The 25,369-nt window shown below is 39.5% G+C and overlaps 1 protein-coding gene across 8 annotated transcripts in view; it reads right to left on the bottom strand.

Annotated features, from left to right (window-relative positions):
- Positions 1-25,369, bottom strand: part of LOC146974673 (rho GTPase-activating protein 7) — a 103,695-nt gene that overhangs the window by 28,198 nt on the left and 50,128 nt on the right. For 2 of the 8 annotated variants that reach the window (XM_085798236.1, XM_085798237.1), the window contains exon 1: positions 4,720-4,957. The exons of 5 other annotated variants lie outside the window; for them this stretch is intronic. In XM_085798236.1, coding sequence (XP_085654362.1) covers positions 4,720-4,732 — 13 coding nt within the window. In that variant the 5' untranslated portion in view covers positions 4,733-4,957. Of the gene's footprint in view, positions 1-4,719; positions 5,061-25,369 lie in introns of those variants that run through there. One more of the 8 variants, XM_085798238.1, reaches the window with a different exon arrangement.

Genomic DNA, 25,369 nt, shown 5'->3' with positions numbered 1-25,369 from the left:
GGGATAAAAAAACCCCCAAAACAAAACAATCCCACTTTTATTTTCCACAGCCAATGGAGCTTCAGCTGCTGTGAAACATCAGCGCTGCAGTCAGGTTATACATTCCTCCAACTCAACTAAGAGATTAAGTGGTATCAGAATCACGGTCCGGATGCACCTCCTACTACACCTGTTTGTTATATAAAGAGTCGAGCCACAGGTCATGATTGGGGATGGATTATCACAATAATCCAAGATAAATATATAACTGACACTTTGACAGTTGTCACGTTTAACTGTTATTTGTTTTCATCTTTATTCTCACTCTACTTTGTTTCCCTAAATGAGTCTCCTTGCACTGAATGTTGTTAGAGCATCGTTGCCATACAAATAATTTGAACGATTTTAGTCTTTTCATTTAATTTTTTAAGGGATAAGGCCACACAAAGACACACACACACACACACACACACACACACACACACACACACACACACAATCCTGAGCACGACCATTTCCCCAACCTCAGCTGGCAGGTATACAGCTGCATTAGCTCATACCTAGGTACAGTATAATAACTCCCGTGCACTGTTGCCCTCCGTTGCTAACAACATTCTGTCCTGGGCCTCAGTGCCAGTGGAAAAACGGCTTCACCGAGCTCAGATGAGTGCTCTCGGGTTACCATGATGCAAATTGGAGGGACTACAGGGGCATTTCGTAGAAACAGATATGACACAGCCCAGCTATGTGCTGCTGGGCAGCTAACCAGCTGTCACCGGGCCAAGCAAAACACAGTGGGGGAAGATTTCTTTATTTTCTTTAATATTGGAGCACTTCATCTGTTCTGCCTCCAAAATTAGCTTCTCAGGTCATCTGCCAACAGCTACTGATAGTTTACCTATAAAAGTTAGTTTTTAAGACTTTATCTGAGTTATATTAACTTTCTGGAAACATTGACCCTGCCTGTCCTTATTTCTATGTCGTGCCTAAAAAACACTGATTACTGTATATCAGACTCAAATAGTTTTCTGCTTCACTAATTGTGGTGTGGGAGGTTTCAGTTGGCGATCTGTTTGAATTGATCATGACTGAGGAAATGGCCAGAAAGACACCGCAGGCAACTAGGCTCCCCTTCCACCACAAGCATTGTTTTATTCAAGCTGTACAAGAGATGAATTTGAAGTTGTATGATTAAGGCCTTAATATAAACTTTTCTAGTCTAGCCTGCCACTGGCCTTTGCTTCTGACCAAAAAACTGATGGTAAAAACATCAGACTGTCAAATTTCCACTAGATTATCCATCTGAACTGGTTTCTGCATTAATCAGAGGCACAAATGCAGCTGTAAGTTTCACTCAACATCTTCTTGACCTCCATTTAATGGAAGCTGACGTAGTTCTGCAGAGGTGGTTAAGCTACGAAGTGAGCTCACAAAGTTTTTAGGCAGGTGTCTGCAAAGCTGAGGATTAGTTTTTGGGTTTCACAGGATTTGAGTGGAGCAGATTTAGATGAACATATTGATATAATATGCTTAAAGGAATAGTTTGACATTTTGGGGAAAGTGCTTACTCACTTTCTGGCGGAGAGTTTGATGAAGAGATCGATACCACTCTGTCCATCAAATACAATATAAGACCACAGTCAGCAGCCATTTATCTTAGGAGAAATAGAGGGAAACTGGCCCCAACCAAAGAAACAGCAGCACCAGCAAATGTGGATCATATCCTGGATGATACCACAGGTTCCTTGGAGTCTCCGCAGATCAAACATCCTACATTAGAGGAAATTAAATAATGTCTTAATTCAGCTAGGTGGATTTTGTAATACTAAGCAAGTCTTCCAAGAGTCTCCATTTTATAGTCTTTGAAATCAGCTGTTTTTAAGTTTTTCCTGTTGCTAATGCTAACATTAGCATTAACAGCTACTTACCCGTAAGTAAGTAGGCTAGCTACTGAGTTCTTGTAGCCTACAGTGTGTACTTGCTAAGCACAGTTTGCAGCAGTGGAAAACAATATCCTTGTTTTGCTTCTATTTCTATCAATTCTTTTCTTCTGAAGTTGGCATGCTAACCAGCTTGCTCTGATCTATAGCTCACAGCTACTGCTGCTCAGAGGGCATGTTTCAATATTGTAAACACAATGACTGAAGCTCTTGGCAAGACTAGTCTGTAAAGAGCTGAATGTCAACACTGGTTGTAGATATCAACTGCAAAATTTACAAGTAGCTCTTTTAAGTTAAGCTGTGTGATAGGAATTTCATATTTACTGGACAGATTTAAGGTTGGTATCAGTCTCCTCAACCTGCCTGCCAGCTTGATAAACATAAATGCCAAAGTAGGCTATTTATTTAAAAATGAACAAAAGCTTGTACTTCTTCTGTAAGACACCACGTTTGGCTCAATTTTCCTTTGTCCAGCTTGCAGAGCTTACGTTAGCAAACATGGAAACAACTGAATCTGTATGAAGGTGGAGTAGATACTAACTAGAAGTTTTCTGTTGGAAGGGTGCTTTGGTCAAGATGGTGGACACCCATTCTGATTTAAGAAAAGACCCATAATATTAGTAATGTAAGCATGACTGGATAATTTTCCATACTTTATAACTCTCTCAGTAACTTTAATGAGGTAAACAAAGGAAAAAAGACTTGATGTTGTTAATCAGCTGCCACTAAATTATTCAGTACAAATAGGTGGATAGTTTGGAGTACAAATTTCTAAACTCTACAGTGAATCTGAAAGTTTAAGTTGTCCCATAGGTGTTTACATTTTTCAAAGTTGATGAGCCACTTGTGCATAAACAACCGCAGCTCATTAACTGTTCAGGCGAGGTAAACACCATCAGAGCTGAGTGTGGGATTTGACCACACAGTTTTAAAAAATGCATAAAGTCCAAATCCAAAGTTAAAGGGACAACGAGGAGTTTCTATTCGGTTATAAAAAAGTCTCACGTTAATGTGGATGAATCTCTGCTACCCACACTTGTTAATGGGCCCATTTTCGATAAATATATCGTTCTGTCTCTATCGTTATTTTGTTATTATGGTGGTGGTGGAAATGCTGGTCGAGCCGACCAGCGTTTCCTTCGTGGCGAGTCATGAGAATAACGCAGCCAAATCGCCGTTTATGGTCGGAACTACGACGGTATGTGAACCTCTTTGAACCTCTGACTTTAATTATTGATGAATGAAAACATGAGTCCGTCTTGCGCCGGTCAAAGAATTTTACGGTGCGCGTGGAGGCTCATAAATGTAGTGTGAAAACGCTTCGCTTTTCCAAAACTCCTCGTTGTCCCTTTAAGGTGTTTTTGATGAAAAAAAGTTCACTGATATATTTTTATTATTTATGAGATACCATCTACTGCACCTTGTTTTTTTTTGGACTGTTGATAATTATCCTTTGGACTGTTTTGGAAAATGAAGATAAAGTGACACCACACAGATATCTTCAGCACCTACAGAGTCGTTTTCTCACACCAAACACTTTCAGCTATCTAACCATCAACAGCATCACACTGACAATCTGACTTTGGTGTCACAAGCAAAGGTTTTTTAGTCATCATTGTACACTAATGTTAAAAAAGAAAAGAAAAGCAGACACCCCACTGCTGTGAGGGCTTAGTAGGAAATGGACCAGAATGCAATGCAATTAAGATGTGAAACTCTCCATTAACAACGTTATATGTATTCAGGTAAGAGAGAGAAGAATTCATTATCACAAAAGAACCGTTGAACCCTGATGACAGTATTTCTTTGACTGCAGCCCAGTCATTTACTGAACATGTTGTACAGTGCAGACATTCTGACACATTAAAGAAAAAGCTTATTTTAACACCTTGTTTCCCTCAAATACAACTGCAAGGCTTCAGCTGAATCACTATTACCTGTGAAACGGCAAACTTAGGCAACAGTAGGCTATCATTATCATTACAGTTTCCATCTCATTCATTTCTTCAATATATCAATTTACTCACAGACACAGTTTAATTCACTAATACATGACTACTATAGTACATGTTATGTAATATCCATAGAAGTTACCGTTGAAAGCAATAAGACATTTCAAAAGTACTGTAAAGCCAAAGGTTTTTGACTAATTTGCACAGTGTAATACTTCACCAACAGGTGAGTACTTTAAAGTTTTTAGACATAAAAGTTATATTACAAAGTTGGATTCTTTTTTTTATTGTATCTAACGCATGATCAGTTCCCTCCAATATGCCACATTTTGAAAGTTGCCCACGCACATTCAGAGCGATTCCTACGCTCTTCCTGCCAGAGAAAAAGCTTTTATTCTCCCAGAGTTCAAAACCGCTCTCATGATGTTTTCAGGCCTACGACTTTCAAACAATAAAGAACTCTCAGTCGATACTGGAGTGCTTTGAATTCCTTATTTTTCTCCCTCATGAATCAAGAACAGCCTTATTTCAGTTTGATTTTTCACTGCTGATAGTGATTTTACTCAAAGAATAACTTGAAAAGCAGAGGCTAAACTCCACCATGAAGAGTAGCCCTGAAGCCATATGCAGTCTAATCAAGGCTCAGTTAGGTCCCTCATTAATTACAACTTGATAAGCTAATTAGCAACCATTAACTTAATGAATGTCATCAAGCACCAATTGTCAGTTGCCATCAAAAAACAAAACAAAACAAAAGAAAAGGCATTAAGAAGCTGAGGTCCTCATTTTCTTCCTGTCTGTCATGCAACACAACACAACACAACAGATATAGCTGAACATGTACTCACTTGTGATCAACATGCTTCTGAGGTCTGAAGTCTTGGATGGAGGGAACTTCAGCAAACTTCCATGTTAGACTTTACAAGTCATGTGGGTGTAGATAAAACAATGAGTTTCAAGGGATTAAATCCAAAAAGGAAAGGTCATATATCCAGTGTTGTAACGGAGCAGTAAAGTCCAGTTGTGCTGGTCATGTTGGGCATCGTGTTAATGAAGTCATTGTTGAAGATTTCCCCTTTCCCCTACCACTCCCCTTCCTCTGGCCCAGACCGGACCATCTGAACCACCAGGAGGGGGATGTCCTAAAAATAACCCAAGGGAAACACTTCAGACACCCAAGCGCCGGCCTGGGGTGGCTGAAATTACTTGGTAATTTCTGTGTCCATGTGACATGTGGAAGAAGTCGTGGACAGGACAGTGAAATTTGGGAGATAAAATCTGTAAAGTGTGAATGTTTCTGACCCTCCCTGGAAGGAAATGTTGGATCCCAGAGTGAGCTGGCAGCCCACTTGGTACAGGAGTGACCTCAGATTTCCACAGGGCCACTTTAAACCTGGCAATTTGGATTTTTTCACCCTCCTAAAATAGTATAATTTGAAATAGTCTGTTTGGAGAGAACATACAAATCAATGTTGTCCTCGGCTCAGGCCCCACATCATAATGGCAAATGGCAAAGAAAAAGAGTGATAAGATGAACCTCTGAAAACTTCCCACCATTTCCGATCTCTGACCTCCTCATCACCTCAGTTGAAAGGAAAGACATATCGGACTCTTCTCAAGGAGGATAAAGTCCTTTCTGTGCCTTAATAGTTTGTAGTTCTTCAAGGTTTCATCTCGGCTCAGTCCAAGGTATACCATTAGCATTAATGGTCTTCCATTTAACGCGTAGGTGTTTGATTATGGGCTTTTAAATGTGAATAACTCCCTCAGAGGAGAAGAGGGGAGAGGAGAGGAGAGTGGTCTGGCGTGATTCGCTACATTAATTCACAAGTGGAGGAGGAGAAAGTGGGAGTATATAAACAACTAATGGACTTTTTCCACAGTCTGCCGGGAGTCACAGAGCAAAAGGAGGAAGAGAAGAAAGAGGGAGAAAAAGGGTCAGAGGAAACATTTGGGAGAAGATATCAGAGGCCTGATAAGTTGGTTTATAGGTTAAAAAGCCTTGTGGGTGCGTCATCAACTTTAACATTACAGTTGAAACTCTATTCAGGTGTTTCCTCTACTGCCTGAAATAACATTATAGAGGTAATACCACCAATTAAAATAACCTGTCTATACCTGTAACTGGTTGATTGAGAAATGGGTGCATTTGTGTCCCGTGTGTGAATGATCAACGTCTGTAGCAGCTATTGTGTACAGACCAAGCAGTAGCAGCTTTACCTCTAAATCAGTTCTATCGCCAGCTTCATATTTACTCTGATAATTTACATCTTATTGATGGAAACATGTGGGACATTTGGCACCGTCAGATCTCACTGATACTCATACATATACGTAAATGGATATGGCTTACTGAGGAACACTCAGGCTTCAAAACAAGAACTAAGAAGATCTTTGAGGAAGGAATGACAATTAAATTTACTGTAGAGTATCTGACTTTAATGTTTAAGACCACAGTTCTTGACATGTCATTTTCCATTGCCTAATATGGGTAATATGTTAAGAATGAATCATATACGGTAACTACAGCTAATCTGAAAGGTGTCACTCTCAATGACAAACCAATAAAGCCTGGCAGCTGTACAGAGCTTTTTCAGCCTCTTTTACCTCAGTCTTGGCACATTTACTGTAAGGTTTATCTCATCAACCTTGTACCAGCAGCATCAAACAGATGTTTTCATTAAAAAGATACACCCTCTATACTGTACCAAACAAGAACCAAACAGCAGACAGAAGACAAACACAGGGACAGGATTAGTCAAGCAGACGGTGGTTTGAGCACTAGACTTTATGTACAGATTTATTGACTGTAGCCAAAAAATAGCATCACAGCCATGTGAGATACACCATCCACCCCCACTACTTATTATTGTAACAGCTTTAGCTGTCCTTGTTTTTGACTTTAAAAAAACAACTGGGGAGTAGTAATGAAATAACTGAGTCATTTTTTTTGTTTGTGGCCAATAAAAAAGACTTTGATTCCGACTCTGATTCTTATGGTGACCAGACCTTTGAGGAAGTAGGCTATACAATGAAACACTTGTAATGCCCTTATTGTTTTGTAATTTTTTGCTCTTTAATATGGAATTCATAACTGTAAGTTTTTGGCCTGATGGTCCCCAACATATTCATTATTTTTCAACTGATGTTAAAGAAAGATTTTTTTCAGATTTACATGTATGTATACATAAATGGATATATGCATGCATACATACATATACCTATATTGGTATTTAGATGCTTTTACATTTTTTCTTCTGTGTTTTATCTGTGAATGAATGTATTTCTTAATAATATATTTTATATATTAATTTACATGCAATCTCTACAAAGACATCATGTCAACATCATGTGAAGACTCACAGACTGCCCCAAAACTACCTATACTCATCATTTGACTGTTCTGAAAAGGATTATTAAAAGTTTTAAAATAAAAATAAAAGGTACATAAAAAGGTTTTGCCACAAGTGATCCTGGAGCTGTTGTCTCAAATGCAACAAACAGCAGATTATCCTCTTTCAAATGTTACAGACTTCACTGAGGCGAACAAACTATTCCAACAGCAACAACCGTTCGTTCTGACTTTGAAAATTCATGAAATTATGAAAAATTAAAAAAAAACTTTTAACTGGGGAAAACTTATCATTATGCATTCTCATTTGAGCTCTGATTTTGGTCTCCACCAGTTCCTGAGGGAAAGATCTATCTCTTTGATGCTTAATGTTTCACTACGTTCAGCAGCTGCTCTTTCATTTCTGTCTCTTGCTGTTAAGTCTGCTGTTGGGCAGGTAGTGTTTACACTGGCTTCATGGGAGCTCGCTTGCTGAAAACAACACCTGGAAACTAAGACTGAACCAAACACAAATGCCAGACACCATAAAACCAACCACTGATTTAAAATAGACTAAAAACAGCAAGCTCAATAAACCATGCTACGTACATCTTAGTCTCATTAGTCCTGATTAATGCAGCCCTGTTGTCGCTGAAAATGAGAAGTTTCCTCTCCAACCTATTCGATTGCACTTGTACATGTGTAATCATTTGCTAGCAGTGAAACCCTCCTCCCAGAGTCACGCAGGAGAAAGGCCTTCAGTCTCTGGAGCTGACAAGATGTTGACTGTAGAAATCAGGATTAAAGCAGAGCTCAGGGCCTGACCTCTGGCACTGCCAACAAAAAGACTCTCTCTGTCTCTGCTGTGTATAAAGGTTACACAAGACTGCGTTTCCTTTTCCCAAGCAAGAGCCTCACAGGCGTCAGAGGAGGAAGAATCCAACAATACTCCCAGCGGATGGGACTTTCTGTGCGTGTGAGCGTTTGTGTGCGATACATGTATATATACTATGTGTGTGTGTGTGTTGTTGTGTCCTTTTGTGTGATGGAGGGAGGCAGCTACAGTTCGTGGCGATGTGATGGTGTTGTGTTTACTCTCACAAGATTCAACCCTTCTGCACATTGGCTGCTGCTTGCGTGTGTGCTCTGGGGTGTGTTCTTGGTTGAGTTTACTTTATGTGTGAACGTGTGTGTGTGTGTGTGTGTGTGTGTGTATGTGTGCGCGCAAGTGTTTGTGGTCTAATCTGAATCCAGCCTCAGAGGCTTCGGGGCTGGTATTTCCGATGCAGCAGGACAGGAAGTGGCCTCTCCTCTCAACGCCGCAGCACACACTCTGCACGACCCATCACTTCATCTGTGTGGTTGTATGTGAAGGAGTTTTTGTGATGCAGACAGTGTAAAGCTGCCTTTTTGTGTATTTCTACCACATAACGACTGACGATCAGTAAATTAATCGACAACTATTACTGAATACTGAATTAAGTGTTTTAGTCACTTTCAGCTTTTCCAGTGGGAGGATTTGCCATTTCTCTGCTATCCAGACAAAACAAACACTGTGAGGACGTCATCTTAGGCTCTGAGAAACTGTAAACAATGAATTTGTGACTCAAAAGCTCCTAATCACAACTCCTCTGCTGTCTTAGGGAACACACCCTGCAGGGTGTTATCTGTTATCAGTTGGTCTATTGGAAATTCACGGCGTATGATAGTTTAATAAATAGAGATGTTTATGATGTTCACCTTCTTAGTCAAACATCTTAGCATGCTATGAAATGGCACTAGCACTACTTTCATGGCAAAGCATCCGAGAGGTAGTGGGATATTTCACTCTAAATCTCGAATGTCATAAGTCACAAATAGTTTAGGCACTAAAGGTGAAATAAGGTTGTTATTTATTTATTTAACTCCATCCAAAGTGCAGTAGAAAGACAAAAACCAAGGGATTCCCAAAATGATTGGCCACCGATCATTGTATATTTTCATTAAAATTATGCAATCAGTCGATGAGAATTAATATGTCTCATCACCATCCGTGGGTAACACGTAACAAGAAGTGATCTGTGCTGTGCCCTTTGTAGCATTCACAATCTGAAAAGCAGCCAACAATGATTGGTATTGGTCATGGATCACCCAATCTCATTTATAGATTAGCACTGTTGAAAAAATATGGGATCCCTACCCAAACTCCAAATCCAATTCAGATCAGTATTTGTCTTTAACCAGCACAAGTCTTCGTCAGTACACCTGCAGCTACATCTCTCCAGGTACTTGGCTAATAGGTTGTTGTTCCAGCGTCTGGGAGTACCTGCCACAGTTCTACGTCTTCATTGATCCCAGACTGATGACATGATGTTTCTTATCTATGAAGATGGGTCTTTATGACTTACTATATGTTTGGAATCATTCTCAGCATAATGAATCTGGGATTGATCAGACACCTCCTGATAATAAAAGAATTTTAATCATGTAAAGTGCTTAAATGCTTTGCACAGCCCCTGCACATGCATGAAAAACTGTGACTGAAAAATAGTCACATAACTATTAAGAATATTAAACGATTCAGTGCAATTTACTATGAGACTCTGTCAACCCTATTTGTCATGGAGGTAACTCCAGGTGGATGGCAACACGTATCTGTGACAAGGGTTTAGTCCAATGCAGTACTTAAATTAAAACTAAAATCAGACAAAAAGTGTGAAGTCTGAAGTAGCATAAGTTCAGTTAATTGATAGATGAAATCTGGCTGTCACAAAATGTCCCATTCAGCTTCATCTCCACTGCTGCTGATGTAACAAGTAAAAAAGGCTGTTTAGGGATTTCCTTGATGGATTAGTTCCTTCTTGCCCTCTTGTTATCTTCTTATAGAGTCAATCCCACTGTTGTATACTGGATAAAAATCTAAACATCTAAAGTGTCTCATCTAAAACTTTTCCACAGCTTTGTAAATCAGGAGACATGGCCTATTCTTGATATTGGCATACAACACTCGATTCATTATAAAAGGGCTGTAAACCACACCAGAAACAGAGATATTGTTTTTCCCCCCACACTATAAACCCTCCCTTGATCCAGTTTGAATAAAGACTGTTTGTAGCGCAAAGTTGCTGGCACAAAACATCTGACGTTAGGGGGCGAGGAGAGAGGTTTGTCACATCTTAACCAAAGCTTGACAGACCAGAAGACATAATTGTTTGATGACCAGAAGATTTTTTTTTTTTGGTACAATCATGTCTTTGGAAGACTTTGGATGGAAGATGAGCTGCAAAAGGATTACAGAGATGTTTGGCTGCAATGGACCTGTTGGTCTCCTCTATAGCAGCAGGCTTGCCGGACCTTGGTTGTCAAGCTTACAGTAAACACACAGACGATACCTACCTTTATTGCCATGGTTACTATGATAACAATCGTAGGCTAAGCTAGTTTTATAAAAAAATATTGTAATTTTGATTGACATAACTGATGAGACTCATTGTTACTGTTAGAGTCCTAACAACGTGGTTAGCTTTGATGAAGGGTTATGTGGTTAATGGGAATTAAATGTCTCCTACCCGTGTCTCCTACCCGTCACCAATCTGCTACTTCCCTCTCCTCCTGTCACAATTACTACTACCACTAGATGTCGCCTAGCAACAAAACATGGCAATGAGTAATAGGCTAATATATACTATAATTACTTGATGCATGACCTATGGGCTTGCTTTTAATTCTGTGGGACACTTTGTTGAGGAAACTGGTGCGGTGGAGTGGACTGGACGAAATCCGGCTATCTGTTAAAACTTTTCTTTTTATTTGCAACCCTCTTATATCAGCATGAGACAGCCAGTGCCAAAGAGAAAAAAATAGCACTAAGTGATTCTGTTTCTCAAGCTGGCTCTTTCAGAGAAGCAGACCGGAGTAATTAAATAAATCTCTCCAGTACCAAAGCCGTCAATTCTGTGGCTGCCAGCGTAACACACATCTGTGCTGTGTTTCTGAATAAGAACTATGCCATTTTCTCCCAATAAATAAGTATGACTTAATTTACACATCATAACTAATCCCCTTCTGTCTCTGCATGTAATTTATGTAACAGCATGAATGTTACGGCCTCATTCCCGCTAAAAGAAACACAGCGTCCTCCCAGGAATTGATGTCTTGATTAAATGCTTTCTGGAGGTAAACATTCATTGTATTGTTTGACTTTAAATGGGCGGATCCTGACTGAAGCAGACACCCATGGTCACTATCACTTTATTGGGAATCTGATTAGAGATGCTCTTTATTAGCACTTGGGAATGATCTAAAAGTCTGAAGTAATGGACCGTCCACACACAGTTCATTTGGAAAATGTCTTTATGAAGACTACATCTACTAAAACCAATGGTTGGAGCAAATGTACCAGACTTTGTGGGTCCTTATTTCCTTTCCAGTGTTGTTGTGTCATATACAAAATCTGCTGTTTGTTTTTGCCAAATGATCCGTATCTAGATTCAGAGGCGTCTGCGGATTCGGGGGAATAAAACTTGTTTCACTTGTCTGTCTCTCCAGTTTTACTTCCACTGTTTGCCATAGCAAGAAAAGAGTTTTTGATATCTTGGAGCGATCGTCAAGAAAATATTACAAAACCCTGACATGTCTTCCTGTGATACAAAACCAGATGCGTTGTTTATCGAACTTCACAATTGGCCAAAAAGAGCAAAGTGCAAACAGCCTTCATCTCTCTCTACAACTGTGAAACAAAACTGCCCACAGGTCTGGAGTTCTGAAACTTTGTCGTTATGTGTCGGAGAAAGTGACTGAATGAAAAGCCTTGAATTTAATAACAACACAGAAATGAAAAAGGTACAAAACACTTAAAGGCATAAAGGTGTTTTCAGATGTTTTGTTTCCAGGGAGAATAAAAACAGTAAGATTGAGAGGTTATGTGTTCCTCTCCATCAGATGAACTGCAGCTGCAGCATCTTTGTGTCACAGCATCCAAACCTTGTTTCTGGATAAGCCCTGTGAGTGAAGGTGCAGCTTTCACCAAAACACTTCACACATCATATCATCTTTGTGTTGTTTTAGTAAAATGTTTTGCAGACTAGCCTAAGGAGCACTTCATGTTGCCCCAAGAACAATCACCTGCATCTCTTAAAAGCTCTATTGTGATTTCTTTTTGATTGAAAAGCTCCCTGTTTTTTCTTAAAGGTTGTCAGCTCAGTGGTAGTGTGCTGAGTTCTACACTCACAAGACTTGACTGAAATGCTGCCTGTGCAGGCAGAAAGGTTAAGAGCAGAGGAAACCAACAGCCAAGGAGAATCTAGTACTGTAGGTAAAGCAATTTTCTTTTGCAGTTTGTAATGAAATCTGAGTGCTGTGATGCTTTGGAACTGAATACATTCATGCAGTAATCATCTACTGCATCCATTTTTTTTTAAAGCGGTTGAACACCATTGGTGGTTAAAACCAGTCAGATGCTTCCCTGATACCAATTTAATCATCTAGTGATTGTGCTGCAAATGTTACATGCATTAAATATATGTGGCAGAATAACAGCCACAATTATTATGAAAAGCCTTAAATGCTCCTTTGCAATTAACCATGAAACACACATCGTGCTCCGAATTGGGGGAAAAAGAGGGGTTTAAACACAAAATAAAATAAATATGATTTTGAAGCACCAACTGATAGATGGAAGCTGTTTGTTATAAAACACCCCATTCAACTTCATCTCCACTGTTGTTGATATAACAAGCAGGAATGGCTGTTTGGGGATTCACTTGATGGATTACCTTCTTCTTGCCATCTTGTTATCTCCTTATAGAGTTCATCCTTATTTCCATGCTAAAACCCGAACATTACCATACTGTCAGCCACGTGTCTTTCTGATGAATAGCCAGCCATAGTTGAGTGTATTAAGACTGGGCAGATGTGAATATCTGCAGAAATTGGAGAGCAGAAAAGTTCCTTAAATAATTTAGGGTGAAAAGGAAAAATTATTCATGTACTGACATTAAAATCAGTGTTGGAGATTTGCTAAAATTATACATAGCATTATAGCAAGTCATATTGTGTGATAGTTACTAGAGCTTGAGGAATGAGTCATCTCAATAGACAGTTAAATATTGTTTAACATTAGAAAAGATCAAACTGAAGAACAATAACGGAGAAACATGATTGTAAGAGAAATATTGAAATAAAAAAAAAAATGAACGGAATAATCCTCAAGAGGGAGAAACTGAAAAGCCAGATAAAATCCAAGCTTATAAGATATTTATACTGAGCCCTGCAGCATCTAACGCTCAGTTCGACATGGCGCCTTATCCTGCTGAGTCACTGGGACGCCCCACAGATGATCCTTCCAACTGTACTTGTTGACATGACACTATAAATAAAGTGGTCTCTGTTGTTTTGTTCTGGGCAGTGGATGGAAACCCGGGGACACTGCCAAGGGTCAGCAGAGCCCCTGGCATCATGTTCAGAGATGTTATTATCGAGCTTTCAGCACCTTTATTGTTCCACGATTCCTCTAAACACCAAGTGTGACAGTTGGCCTACACTGGTGTAATGTTTGACATCCTACGCTGACAAAAGTCCAGAGGTGGACACTGGAGAGGGACAGTAACTGATCCTGGTGCTGCTGTGGCTCATGTGCATCCTCAAAAACAGAGAACAGGCATGAACAACCAAAAATATCTAAAGCAGTCTCTCTAAATGTCACTGTTAATGACAATGGGTGACTATAACAGATCAACAGAGAACTAAATACATGTATTACCGATTCAAGAATCAATAGCTTGTATTCCAGGGGGTCATTGTTCATAAATATGTTTTAATTTCTAACTTTTGCAACTGTATTTTCATCACTTTTACTATTTAAACTAATACTATCATTATTCTTTACTATTTAAACCTGTGCTATTAATAATTACATGAATTAATGATCAGTGTTTAGGCTTTTACTATTTACACCTGTACAATTAATATTTTACTATTTACACTTATGCTGTTATTACTTTCACTATTCAAACTTTTACTTTTTACACATGTGCTTTCATCACTTTGACTATTTACACCAACATAATCACAGTAATTAGGTACTAGTGTCCTATCCTCACTAGTAGTTTTATATTATGGTGCCACCAGTGCTCCAATTTACACCTGTGTTTTATATCAGCTATATCTGTCCTATCATTAACATCATTGGTGACACATTTGGCTGCATTAGCTTTCACTATTATTGTTCAGTACTGTTAGTGAAAAACAATACAATAGCATACCTAAGGTCTGTGCAGGTACTGTAATACATATTACTATAAATATAGTCAGTCGATTTCAAGTGCATTGTTGCGCTATAAATAAACAGCAGCTTGTTGTTTAGTTTAGAGCTATGAATAGAAACTTGGTCAAGGTCATGGTGGTCAGTGGTCACAGAGGTCAGAGCGTTCCCGTCAGGAAGTCCCACTCCAACACCAGCTTCACCATCTTTGCTGCCCGGAGTCCATTAACGCCTTCAACGGGAACACTGTGTCCAACAACAAACCTTAACTTGACTACAAAAATAACCTGACACTGTCCTCCCAGGGTCGACAACACAGGAAGCTTTGGTATGGTAGGATTTTGATTTCCTACACAGAGGTCTGTAGCTTCACCTATCAACACGAAAACCCCACGCGTTTATGGCAATAAAGTAAGGCCACAGCTCAGCAGAATAGCCAAACACTGCTGATGCTAAATTTGGCAGTTGAAAAAACAATTTGCATAAGGTAACTGTGTGTCTTATGTTTCCAGTCAGACTGATGTGACTTTTCAGATACAGGCTCACTGGTTAACACTCACTGCTCTCATTAACATCACTCCCTGCTGTAGTTAATGCCATCGCTCACTGTAAGCCACCAGGATGCCGCTGAGTTGTGCAGATTTTCATCAGGCTTTAACAATCTCACATAAACCACTGTGCCAAAAAAAAGAAGAAAAGAAAAAAAACAACACACGAACACACAAAAAAGTTATGAAAAATTCAAGCATTCATTCAAGACACTAAACTGGCAGGAGACAAAATGGAGGAAATGTTGCCATCGTTTAATGCCTGTCAGAGGAGTGGAGGAAGTGGAGAAGAGTGGGATATCATAATTTGGTCAAAAATGTAAACTGCACATTTTTTATTTATTCTCTATAAAGGATTAATAAAAGGCTCCTCAAATAGGCCTCACAAACTTGAAACTAATTAAAATTTCTTAAGATAATGGTAAACTCAAGCCAGTCAAACACGCACACACACATTTATCCATCTCTTATGTCAACACTCATACATGTAATGCACACATTGTCAAACTGTGTGCCTACTGGAATTCCTTTTATTGTAACAGTGAAAGACACACATGGTGGTCACATTGTGTGTGTGTGAATTCCTCTCTCTCAACCATCATTGCCTTCTTAATGAGGCTTCATCTGTCCTCAGTTCTCTCTGGTTGAGAACACTCAGCACTGTGTTATGGTCGAACACACACACACACACACACACACACGCTCTACACACATATCCCCGTGGGGACTTGGGAGTCTCTCCAAACCCCAAAGGCTGTAATGTCCCCACTAAAATGTAAAAGCAAGTCAACCTACACACACGCACGCACGCACGCACACAGACACACAGACACACAGACACACACACACACACACACACACACACACACGCACACACACACACACACACACACACACACACACACACACACACACACACACACACACACACGCACACACGCACACACACACACACACACACACACACTTGCTGAGAGACAGGAGGATTACAAAAGATAAATCGTTTTTCATTATGTATTTAACCTTTACTTAACCAAAGAAAGTCAATTAAGAACAAATGTCATGTTTGGAGGAGGACAAGGAACAGAGGACAAGCTGTTTACAAAGGACAACTAAATCCTCAATAAGGGACAGGGAGGGATAAGGGACATATTTTCAGACTTTTTGACGAGTTTGATGAAACTTATTTGACCTCAGAGTGACTACACTATAAATCTCTAGAGCTTGTTTCTTTTGATTTCTTCTGTGTTAAGTGAATTATGGACAATATTAAAGATAAAACTGTAACTTGCTGCACTGTATGAAAGATAGCTCAAAACTTTTTCCAAGTGTTTTTTATGTATGTATGTATGTACACTTTACAAGATTAATATGAAAAATACTGAAATTATTCATGTCTGTGCATAAGGATGGAGGCTATATGCTGATACATGTACAGTAGAAATTGTTTGTGTTATGGAAATTACTCTAAAAAGTGTCTTTAGTGATATAATCCTAAATCCTCCAGTTTGAGCACAAATACAATGTATTGATTTGTTGCTGGAATATGGATAGGCTATTCTAATGTAAAGTTGAGATCAAGTTACATGTATATGAATGCTCTATAATGAGGCACCAAGTTACTGGCATTTAGCTGATTATAGTTATTGAGGAAACCCCACCATCACTTCCTGAGCGGAGCCAAGATGGCTGACCTCTGGGATTTCCTCTCTGTGCCCTGTGAGTGTTTCTGCGCCTGAAACAAAATGTATTTTGTTTCTGAAGACGTGTGAGATTGAGACTGTGTGTGAGTATGTGTGTGCGCGTCGAGGCTTTGTGTGTCATACTCACTCATTCCTCAGGAAGTCATTACCTGAATAGAAAATTACCATCAAATTGACAGTAAAAGCCCGTCTGGAAAACTCATCTCTATTTATGGCCGAGACTCACATCAAATATGAAGAGGCTTTAAAAAGCACAGTGACTAAACACACAGGCTCAGTGTGAGACAATAACACCAGACATCATCTACACAGTCTCCTTCACAAGGTTCACTTTGACCAGAGGTCACATGACAATGGCACCAAACAGAGGGATACTTAACCCAACATGAAGGGCAGTAGGGCAACGTCTGGGCTGCTCAAATACCCCCATGTTGAAAGGCAAAAAGTGAAGGGAATAAAATAAGTTTTTAAAATTCATGATAACATACTGGGTTTTCTACCACCAGGTAATGTAAATACATCTTCAAAGGAGAGGCAAGTTTCTCAGAAAGTTTTGATCTCTGTTATTTTATCGAGATCTATGACTATGATAATTTGGTGCACCTGGGTCTGACACGTGTAGGAATATTTTATCGGTTTTAGTTCAAAATAACGTATTCACTTGAAATAAAACCATGAGAAGTAACAAATACATTTTAATGTATTTTTTGTTGTATTACACTTGCACTTGGTATTGCATTCTACAAGATATAATGGTTACATCACTAGAAATTAAACCAGTAATTAACCAATAATTCATTTTGGCTTGTGACCCCGAAATATTCAATGTGTAGAACAAACAAACAAACAAACAAACAAACAAACAAACAAACAAACAAACAAACAAACAAACAAACACTGGTTTGGTATTCACGGCACTAAACCATGTCCAACAGATACAGAGTAACATTATCATCACCCCAATATCCTTTTAGCTCTGTTTTGTTCTCCACCAACTCCTGAGAAAAATACCTGTGTGTGTATCCGATGCTTGGAAATATGGTTTTATGAGACTCATGACAAAAGCTTAAAGATGCAAAAAGCTCCATCATGTTTGGTAAATATGGATCAGTTCAGTTTTGAAGTAACTGTGTTACTGAAGAGCCTGTATCTGTTCGACTACTCCCTAAAGATGTGACTTGAATTCCTGTGTCTGTCTACTGCTCATTGCAGTTCCACATTTTACATCACAATAAACCAATTTGCAATTTCACCAATTTAACTTTTGAAGAAGATGTGATACAGTCCAAAACACACTCTTTCTACTGCTACCTATCCTTCTCTTTCACAAACAAAATTGCCCGCTACCTCTGCAGAGCAGAAAGAAACCATTATCAAAGACTTCTCCCTCCCTGGACACCACCTGATCGGCCCCCTGCCCTCAGGGAGGCGATACAGGCAAATCAAAACACACACAAACAGACTCTAAACAGCTTCTTTCCACACACAAGGCCACACTCCCTGAACAAAACACATAGGCTAAATGACTCTGTTGCAGGTTTCAAACTGTTTTTAGAACATGAATCACTGATGCACTTTTATTGCGCTGTTACTTTATTAGTCTATTATATCTTACTTATTCCATTTTTTCCTGTTGGCCAGTCCAGTCTTGTTGTGTATGTTATTTTGTGAGCAAGGGAGGCTCACAGTATTTCTATGTTTCTCTCATCAAACTTAATACACAATCCAACAACTCCGAAACACTCTTGTGGACAACTCTTGTGGACAAGTTGTGGACAAGGCTTGTCCACAAGCTCTTGTGGACAAGCCTGCGCATTCACCACGCTATAAAATAATAACATTACGACACATGAAGTGTAATACTCTGAATTATTTTCACTTTTGAAGTCACTCTGCCGAGCAGCCGCGTCGGGAATGTAGTTTCGGTTACGTATTTACCTTAAAAACAACTCTGTCTCTAATGTTTCATCATTATTTCATAGCGTGGTGACTGTGCAGGTCCCAACTTGTCCATGAGAACGTTTTGGAGTTGTTGGATTGTGTATTTGATGAGTTTGATGAGGGAAAGCCCAGAAATACCGTGCGCTGTGCAGAGCTCACGTCTGCCCCGCAGATCTACAGTAAAAACAGCTTGCACCAACAATTAAAGGTAATGAACCTACCCTTAAGACTATAGGGATTATGGCAATAGGTGAATTTGACAAAATGTGGAAATATCCCTTTAGCTTAACTTACAGTCTCTGAGCAAGGCTGCCTGTGACAACCCCAACATCCACACCTCAGGGTCTTTATCACTGTAGCGTGACTGTAGGAAGTCCCCGCCCAGAACGCTGCGATCCACAGGACGATACGTCCTTTTATAGACACGCCGTTCTGACTGCTCCATCCTGTTCGCTCGCTCAGGAAATCCCTCTGTGATTAACCGGCCCTTCCTGAGTGCCTGGGTGATTGCCTGTCCGTCTACTTCTCTCCACAGTAGTACTGCGACTGTCCGTACCATACATCTGATTACCTGTCTGCCCATCTCCCTGCATTCCTGCCTCATGACTTTATTAATTCAACCACATTCTACTTTAGCTTAAAAAAAGCAATACGTACTATAGGATCACGAAACCTTGTCTCCAGAGTGTTTTTTAGATGACTGCAACTTCTTCAACTTTTTACCGAAAAAATCTCTCTTAAACCAGTGGAAGAACTAGCAGGTGTTAACATCTATGCAGAGCTAAGGTCTGTTAACACGAGGGACCTGGGAGATTTAATCATAATGGTTGTGTAGCAGCCATACATTTATACATTTTATTCCCTCAGATTTCCAGAGATAACAGGATTTTGTTGATATAACTAAACATTGTTTCCCAAGGTAACGACATAATTAACTGGAGATCTGGAGATAACAAAACAACATATAGGTGCATAGTATATCTATTCGATCAAGTCCTGACAGAGACTAAAAATCACGTGACTAAAAAAACACATTCGTGTGTAACGTGTAAGATGAGGTTCGGGAGGCTTTAGCTTTATCAGAGGTTGTCAGGATACTACCACCTACTGTGTGACGGAAATCTAAATGCACATCTCTAATTAATTGTTGAGAATGTTGAGAATTCAAATCACTTAAGGATATGGAGGAAATAAAATGTATGAATAAATGACAGCTTAGGGTCTCTGTAGTTGTGGTTATTATGAGAAGGAGACTTTATCATATAGGAACACATTTAGGAGAGTTCAGTGAAGGTTTTTTCCCCCCCAAGCCCAAACAATTCATAGATTTTAGAGACTTTTACTATAGTGACAGTGAAAGGGCCACAGGGTGGACTCAAACCCAGGCCACCGCAGGGAAGACTTTGCCTAAATGGTTCATAATTTCCACAAAAATCCACAGGGACCACTCAGGCATCCTGAACAAGCCCTTCATTTGAAGCACAGAGGCCATTTCGAATCCTAAAGTGTTATAACTTCAGCAATCAAATGAAGTTTAGACTCTTTGGGGTTTATAATGCAAAAATCCTGCAAGTTTCTAGACTGAAATAAGACATTAAAGAATTCTTAGTCTTTTCTTTCTATCATCCAAAATCTCATACTTAGACTATTTAAAAATCGTACAATTATAAGCTTCTTTTTATGTTAAGATTCCTAGAGGGCATCCAAGCAGGAGCTGATTTCAAAATATCTAACAACAAAAAATCAATTTATGCGCCGCATGTTAAATATGGATGATCCAACAAATGAGATGTGAAATTTCTGAAGCTGTAGCAACAGGACGTCTATCTGCTCCTCTGATTGAACAACATTAAAGTCTCACATGCAGGATAATGTTTCTCACTATCTCTGATTCTCGAACTTAATTCCACTTCACGTTCAACTCCCAACTTCCAGTTACACTGCCAGGGCTGACTTTTCCGCCGCCATCCCCTCCCAGGGCCTATAAACCTTTGATGGGAACAATGACTGATAACTCGGGAACAAGACAAAATTAGGCTGCTTCGTTATTGGTGATTCATAATCCACTTTTGAGGTGTTAATGGGGAGCCATATTTAAGCTGACAATGTTTAATATACACTAAATCTCCTGCAGTTTTCGGTTCAGGGAGGGGTGTTAATGGAAGGAGTGGAGGGGCAGGTCGGACTTGGCCATTTGCCCAGGACGAGACTTTGCTTTTGGGTTTTCTTAGCACTTTGAAGTGACCTGGATAAACAGCTCGTGGATAACTCTTTCACTCTCAATCTCTCTTTTCATCTCTCTCCGTTGCTCTCTCCTTGGGTTTTTATTTTTCTCTGTTTTTCAATCTTTCTCCTTTACTCAGTATCACTATCTATCTGTGTCCGATTCATCTCCCTTTCTTTCTGGTCCAGTTTCTCTCTCTTTTCATTGCTTTCCTCTACTTTTTTTGCGCATTGAAGGAAAACTCCACCTTTAAACATCTAAACTTTCATCTCTCATAGACTACAAAGTTGGCTTGGAAATTTCGTTGCTTATTTCTTCCCGGTGGATGGCAGATGTAGTCATGGCAGTTATAATTATGTTCATCATAATATCAACAGAGACTTATCAAACCACTCCAGCAGAGGAATACAGTTCTCCACAGACTGTCCATATGCTAAGTACATTCAAAGTTTCTCTGAAAATTATACAACTCTGGTCTGTGTTAGCAGCTGTTACTGTTGGGAAAGAAATAGAAGATGTGTATTAATTGTCAGGCAGATGGGGTAGGGGGCAGATCAGTATCTAATATGCCCCAATGTACCCCCAATGTACCCTTCCCTAAAGTACGTACTAAACATTAAAGGGTCTATTTGTACAGTAGGCTTCCTGCTACCAACGAATGGGGCTGTTGCTGATCTCTGAGGTGAGGCTCATGTTCCCATACTTTGAAAACGCCTGATTCAACACATTAGATATTCATATTATTGTTCTATGGGGAGTGTCCAAGTCGACAGATATCAACTCAGCATTAGCTTGTTAGCTGGTTATAATGCTTGTTAGCTGATTTTCCAACAACTTACAAGTTACCAGTTCTAAACCAAGGACTAAATTTTGGGATAATTTTGTCCTGTGCACAATCCGTCATGTCTTACTGTTATGCCTAGACTTGCTGACATGCCGGGTCACTTGTTCTAAGGGATGCCCACAAATTTACTTACAACTTATATAACTGCATAATAGTAACACATGTTATCAAAAGTAAAAGAGAGTTTTTAAACACATATTAAAATAATAAATTTATCCCAAACCACATCCTACTACACCATAAATGTTCAGGATGATGATGATGCTGCTGGTGATCTTTGAATAAAAGAGTGCAACCCGACCATGGACTAACCAACCCAAACTGCATAATTTAACCCTGGAGATGGACAGTGTTCACAAGAAATACATTATAGTGGAGATTATCAGTAAGAAAAACACAGGTTTTGCTCTCGTATCTAGTCCACCCTAAAGAAAACTTGTTTTAGTTTTTCAGTCACAATTGATTCAGAGCTCAAGTTGAACCAGAAAGAGAGAACACATTACATCTGTTTTAAAGGTCAGCTTCTGTATTGATTTGAAAACTCTTTTACTTCTTCGTCTTTAAAGCACTTCATGGTATTGCGCCAGCCTCCTTGTCTCACATGCTTTCAATCTATGCACCAGGACGACCCCCTTGAGTCTCATAGTTGTTCCAAAGTGCTAGAGAAAAAACTTTTTGGTGAGCTTTTAGTTCAATGCTCTGAGACATTGGTGCCCACTGACCAGTTTTCCTGAGGATCTGAGAACAACTAAAAATGTTCTTCAAACTCCAAAATCTATTTATTTTTTGGGTTTGAAGGTTGGCTTTTGATTTGGTGTGATTTACAGTATAGCCACCATTTGTTTCAATGTATCTATTTCACTGCATTAATGTTTTAACTTCCTTTATTCACTCTAATTAATTTGTTGTTTGTTGCTGTTATGTTTTTTCATTTATCAATTGTATTTGGTATTTTGGTATTTGGTATGGTGTGCCACAATCTGCAACCAAACTAGTCATCAAGTTGCATTATGGGTAATGTAAGCATCAAGTTTTGAATTAGTGGAATAATGAAATGGACGATAATTGTGGTTCTGCTGCATCGTCGATTATAAAATTATCTAATAATAGAAACTGTCCATCATTAGTGCAACACTCCTATACGAGTGAGGCCCCTAAAGATTAGGTTAATGTAGCCTGTTGACCTCTGCAGACACCACCTCCCCACATGAGAGATTATAAAATGCTTGTAATTATAATTACCTGAATCAGCATTTGTGATGATGTCCCAGGTGGCATTTGTTGTCAGATCAAGACCAGGGTTTAGTATTTCCTAGACTTAGAGTTTGAAACACATTTTGAGAGGCATAACTGGACATTTAGACTTATTTTTGAAGATGTGATTTTAGAAAAGTACAGAACAAAGCAGCTGATACAAGAGCAGTGGGTTATGCTGCAGCACTGGTTTGAGAAGTTTTTTTTTTTTTCAAACTTGTGGCTCTGAGGATTGCAGGGCATGTTGTGCAATGCTTATATCATCCAAGTTACTCTCTTACACATCTTGGCCTGTACTGTGAAATGTCTCTTTGCGCAGCAGTCAATGTCGAATATGAATCACAGAGAACATAATAAGGTGCAGAGAGACTGATGAGAGCAGGAGAACTGGAATGCCCAGCTCAGAGGAACAGTAAAAAGTACATTCATTTATATCCTAATTGCCACAGTGAGTCAGAACCCGAGCCTTCACAGTCTGCAATCCCTCTGACATTTTGCCTTTAATGCCAGCCTTAATAATATGGACCCTCACACACTGCTAATGGATCAATGCAGTTTGCAAATATCAAACCTTTAAAAAGTTCAAAACTCTCTAAGGGATGTGATAATACCTGGAAAATAAATATCATTTAATGGTGGGTTATCCCCCGATTTACAATCCCATCTTGCTTCTGTCTGTGATAGAATGATCAATATTTGTGAACATGAACAGCTCTCTTACAGTTAATTGCTGCTGCTAACAACTTGAAAGGACCTTACACCACTGACAAAGACATGTCAGAGAATGATATGCCGTTTTGGTCGATCAGATTGTTCCTGCAGCAGAAATTAACGGTCAACACACTTTCAGACCACCAAGCAGGATTTCCACAAGTGTGGTCTGAGTCCCACTGCCAGGCCCAGGCATTGGAGTGACATCTGGAGGTTAAAATTCCTCATCAGTTTCTAAGCCTCATGTCAAACAGCAGCCAGTGAGTATCTCATCCTGGGCAGCCTTGTTATGTTACACACTGGCTACTGCAGTATGAGCGTGCGTGGTGGCTGTATCACTGAACTGCAGTTCATACAAGTACTTTATATTTTTGGGCTTTTTGCCTTCAATTGACAGGACAGTTGACAGAGACAGGAAATGGGGGGGCAGAGAGATGGGGAATGGATTGCAGCAAAGGGCCAACAGATATGGGATTCGAACCAGGGCCGGCTGCAACGAGGACCGCAGCCCCAACCCACTGAGCCCCACTACAAATTTATTTTTGACAGAAAATGTCACTGAAATGCTGCTGCTAACATGATGACATTTATTGATGATTTTATGAATTTATATTAAAGGTTAGGGTTGGAGATCCTGGAAAAACGGTTCTAGCAGGCCACATTTTGAAAATACACAAGTCAAAAGTCCCAGCCCCTTTCCTCAGACTTCTCTCCAAAGCCACGCCTCCAGAGTGCAGGAACCCAACACTTGTTCAGTGTTGAGTTCACATCAAGGTGAAGTTGCGAGAGTATCGCACTCGTCCCTCCGTTGTGAAAAAGCATTTAATTAATTGGTTGTAATCGGAGTGTGAAGAGGATTTCAAACCATTTTGTAAAAAAATGCTCCAGAATAAGATCTCCAACCCTACCTTTAATATTGTAAGTCTTTCATCATAGGTGCAAGTTGACAGTTTTATGTAACATCGCTGGTATGATGTCAGTGTGACATGAACAAGTCTTTTCTGATACTGAAACGATCATGCCTCATGGGAAAAATAGATGTAAGATTGTCCACTGTTAGAAGATGATATAATTCTGTCAGTCAACATATTAATAAATGACAACAGCACAATGTTTGTTTAGTTTTGAGCCAACAAAACAAGACTCATGACCTCTGACCTTTAAGTATGAGGTCAGAAGGCCCATATCTCAGCTTCATCTGTAAGGTGAGAGCTTGGGATCAACTACAGATTCTCCAACATCCTCCTGGATAAAAAAAAAATCTTGTCTTTGTAACAGCTAGGAATCAGACCTGTGACCAATTTCAAGAAATCAAAAAAAAAATCTCCCTACTTTGACAAAAGCTCCCGTCCTACGAGTACAGTAAAGAGCCCTGATCATTAACACGTTGCTCAGGTCAAGACCGCCACAGATTTTCTTGATTTCCGTCACTACAGACATACGAATGGTTCACTCACTGCAGACTGGCAGACAAAGGATATTGACAGCTGCAGAAGCAGGAGGACATGGGCAATTTTCTTGCTTTTAGTTCTGGCTATAGTGCTATATCTTCAGTTCTGAAATACCACAAAGCCAGGTTGCCATTTACTTAATGGAGCTTTTTCCTTTTCGTCTGTCCTAACAGCAAAGTAAATCGTATTCAGATTGTAGGTTGAGGTAAAAGTCGGCTCTGATGAAGTGGCCTCACTAAACCTGAATGTAA

This window comes from Trachurus japonicus, chromosome 14 (assembly GCF_045865225.1).
Source record: "Trachurus japonicus isolate A0001 chromosome 14, Traja_1.0".
NCBI lineage: Eukaryota > Metazoa > Chordata > Actinopteri > Carangiformes > Carangidae > Trachurus > Trachurus japonicus.
This window is presented reverse-complemented; position numbering and strand designations above follow the sequence as displayed.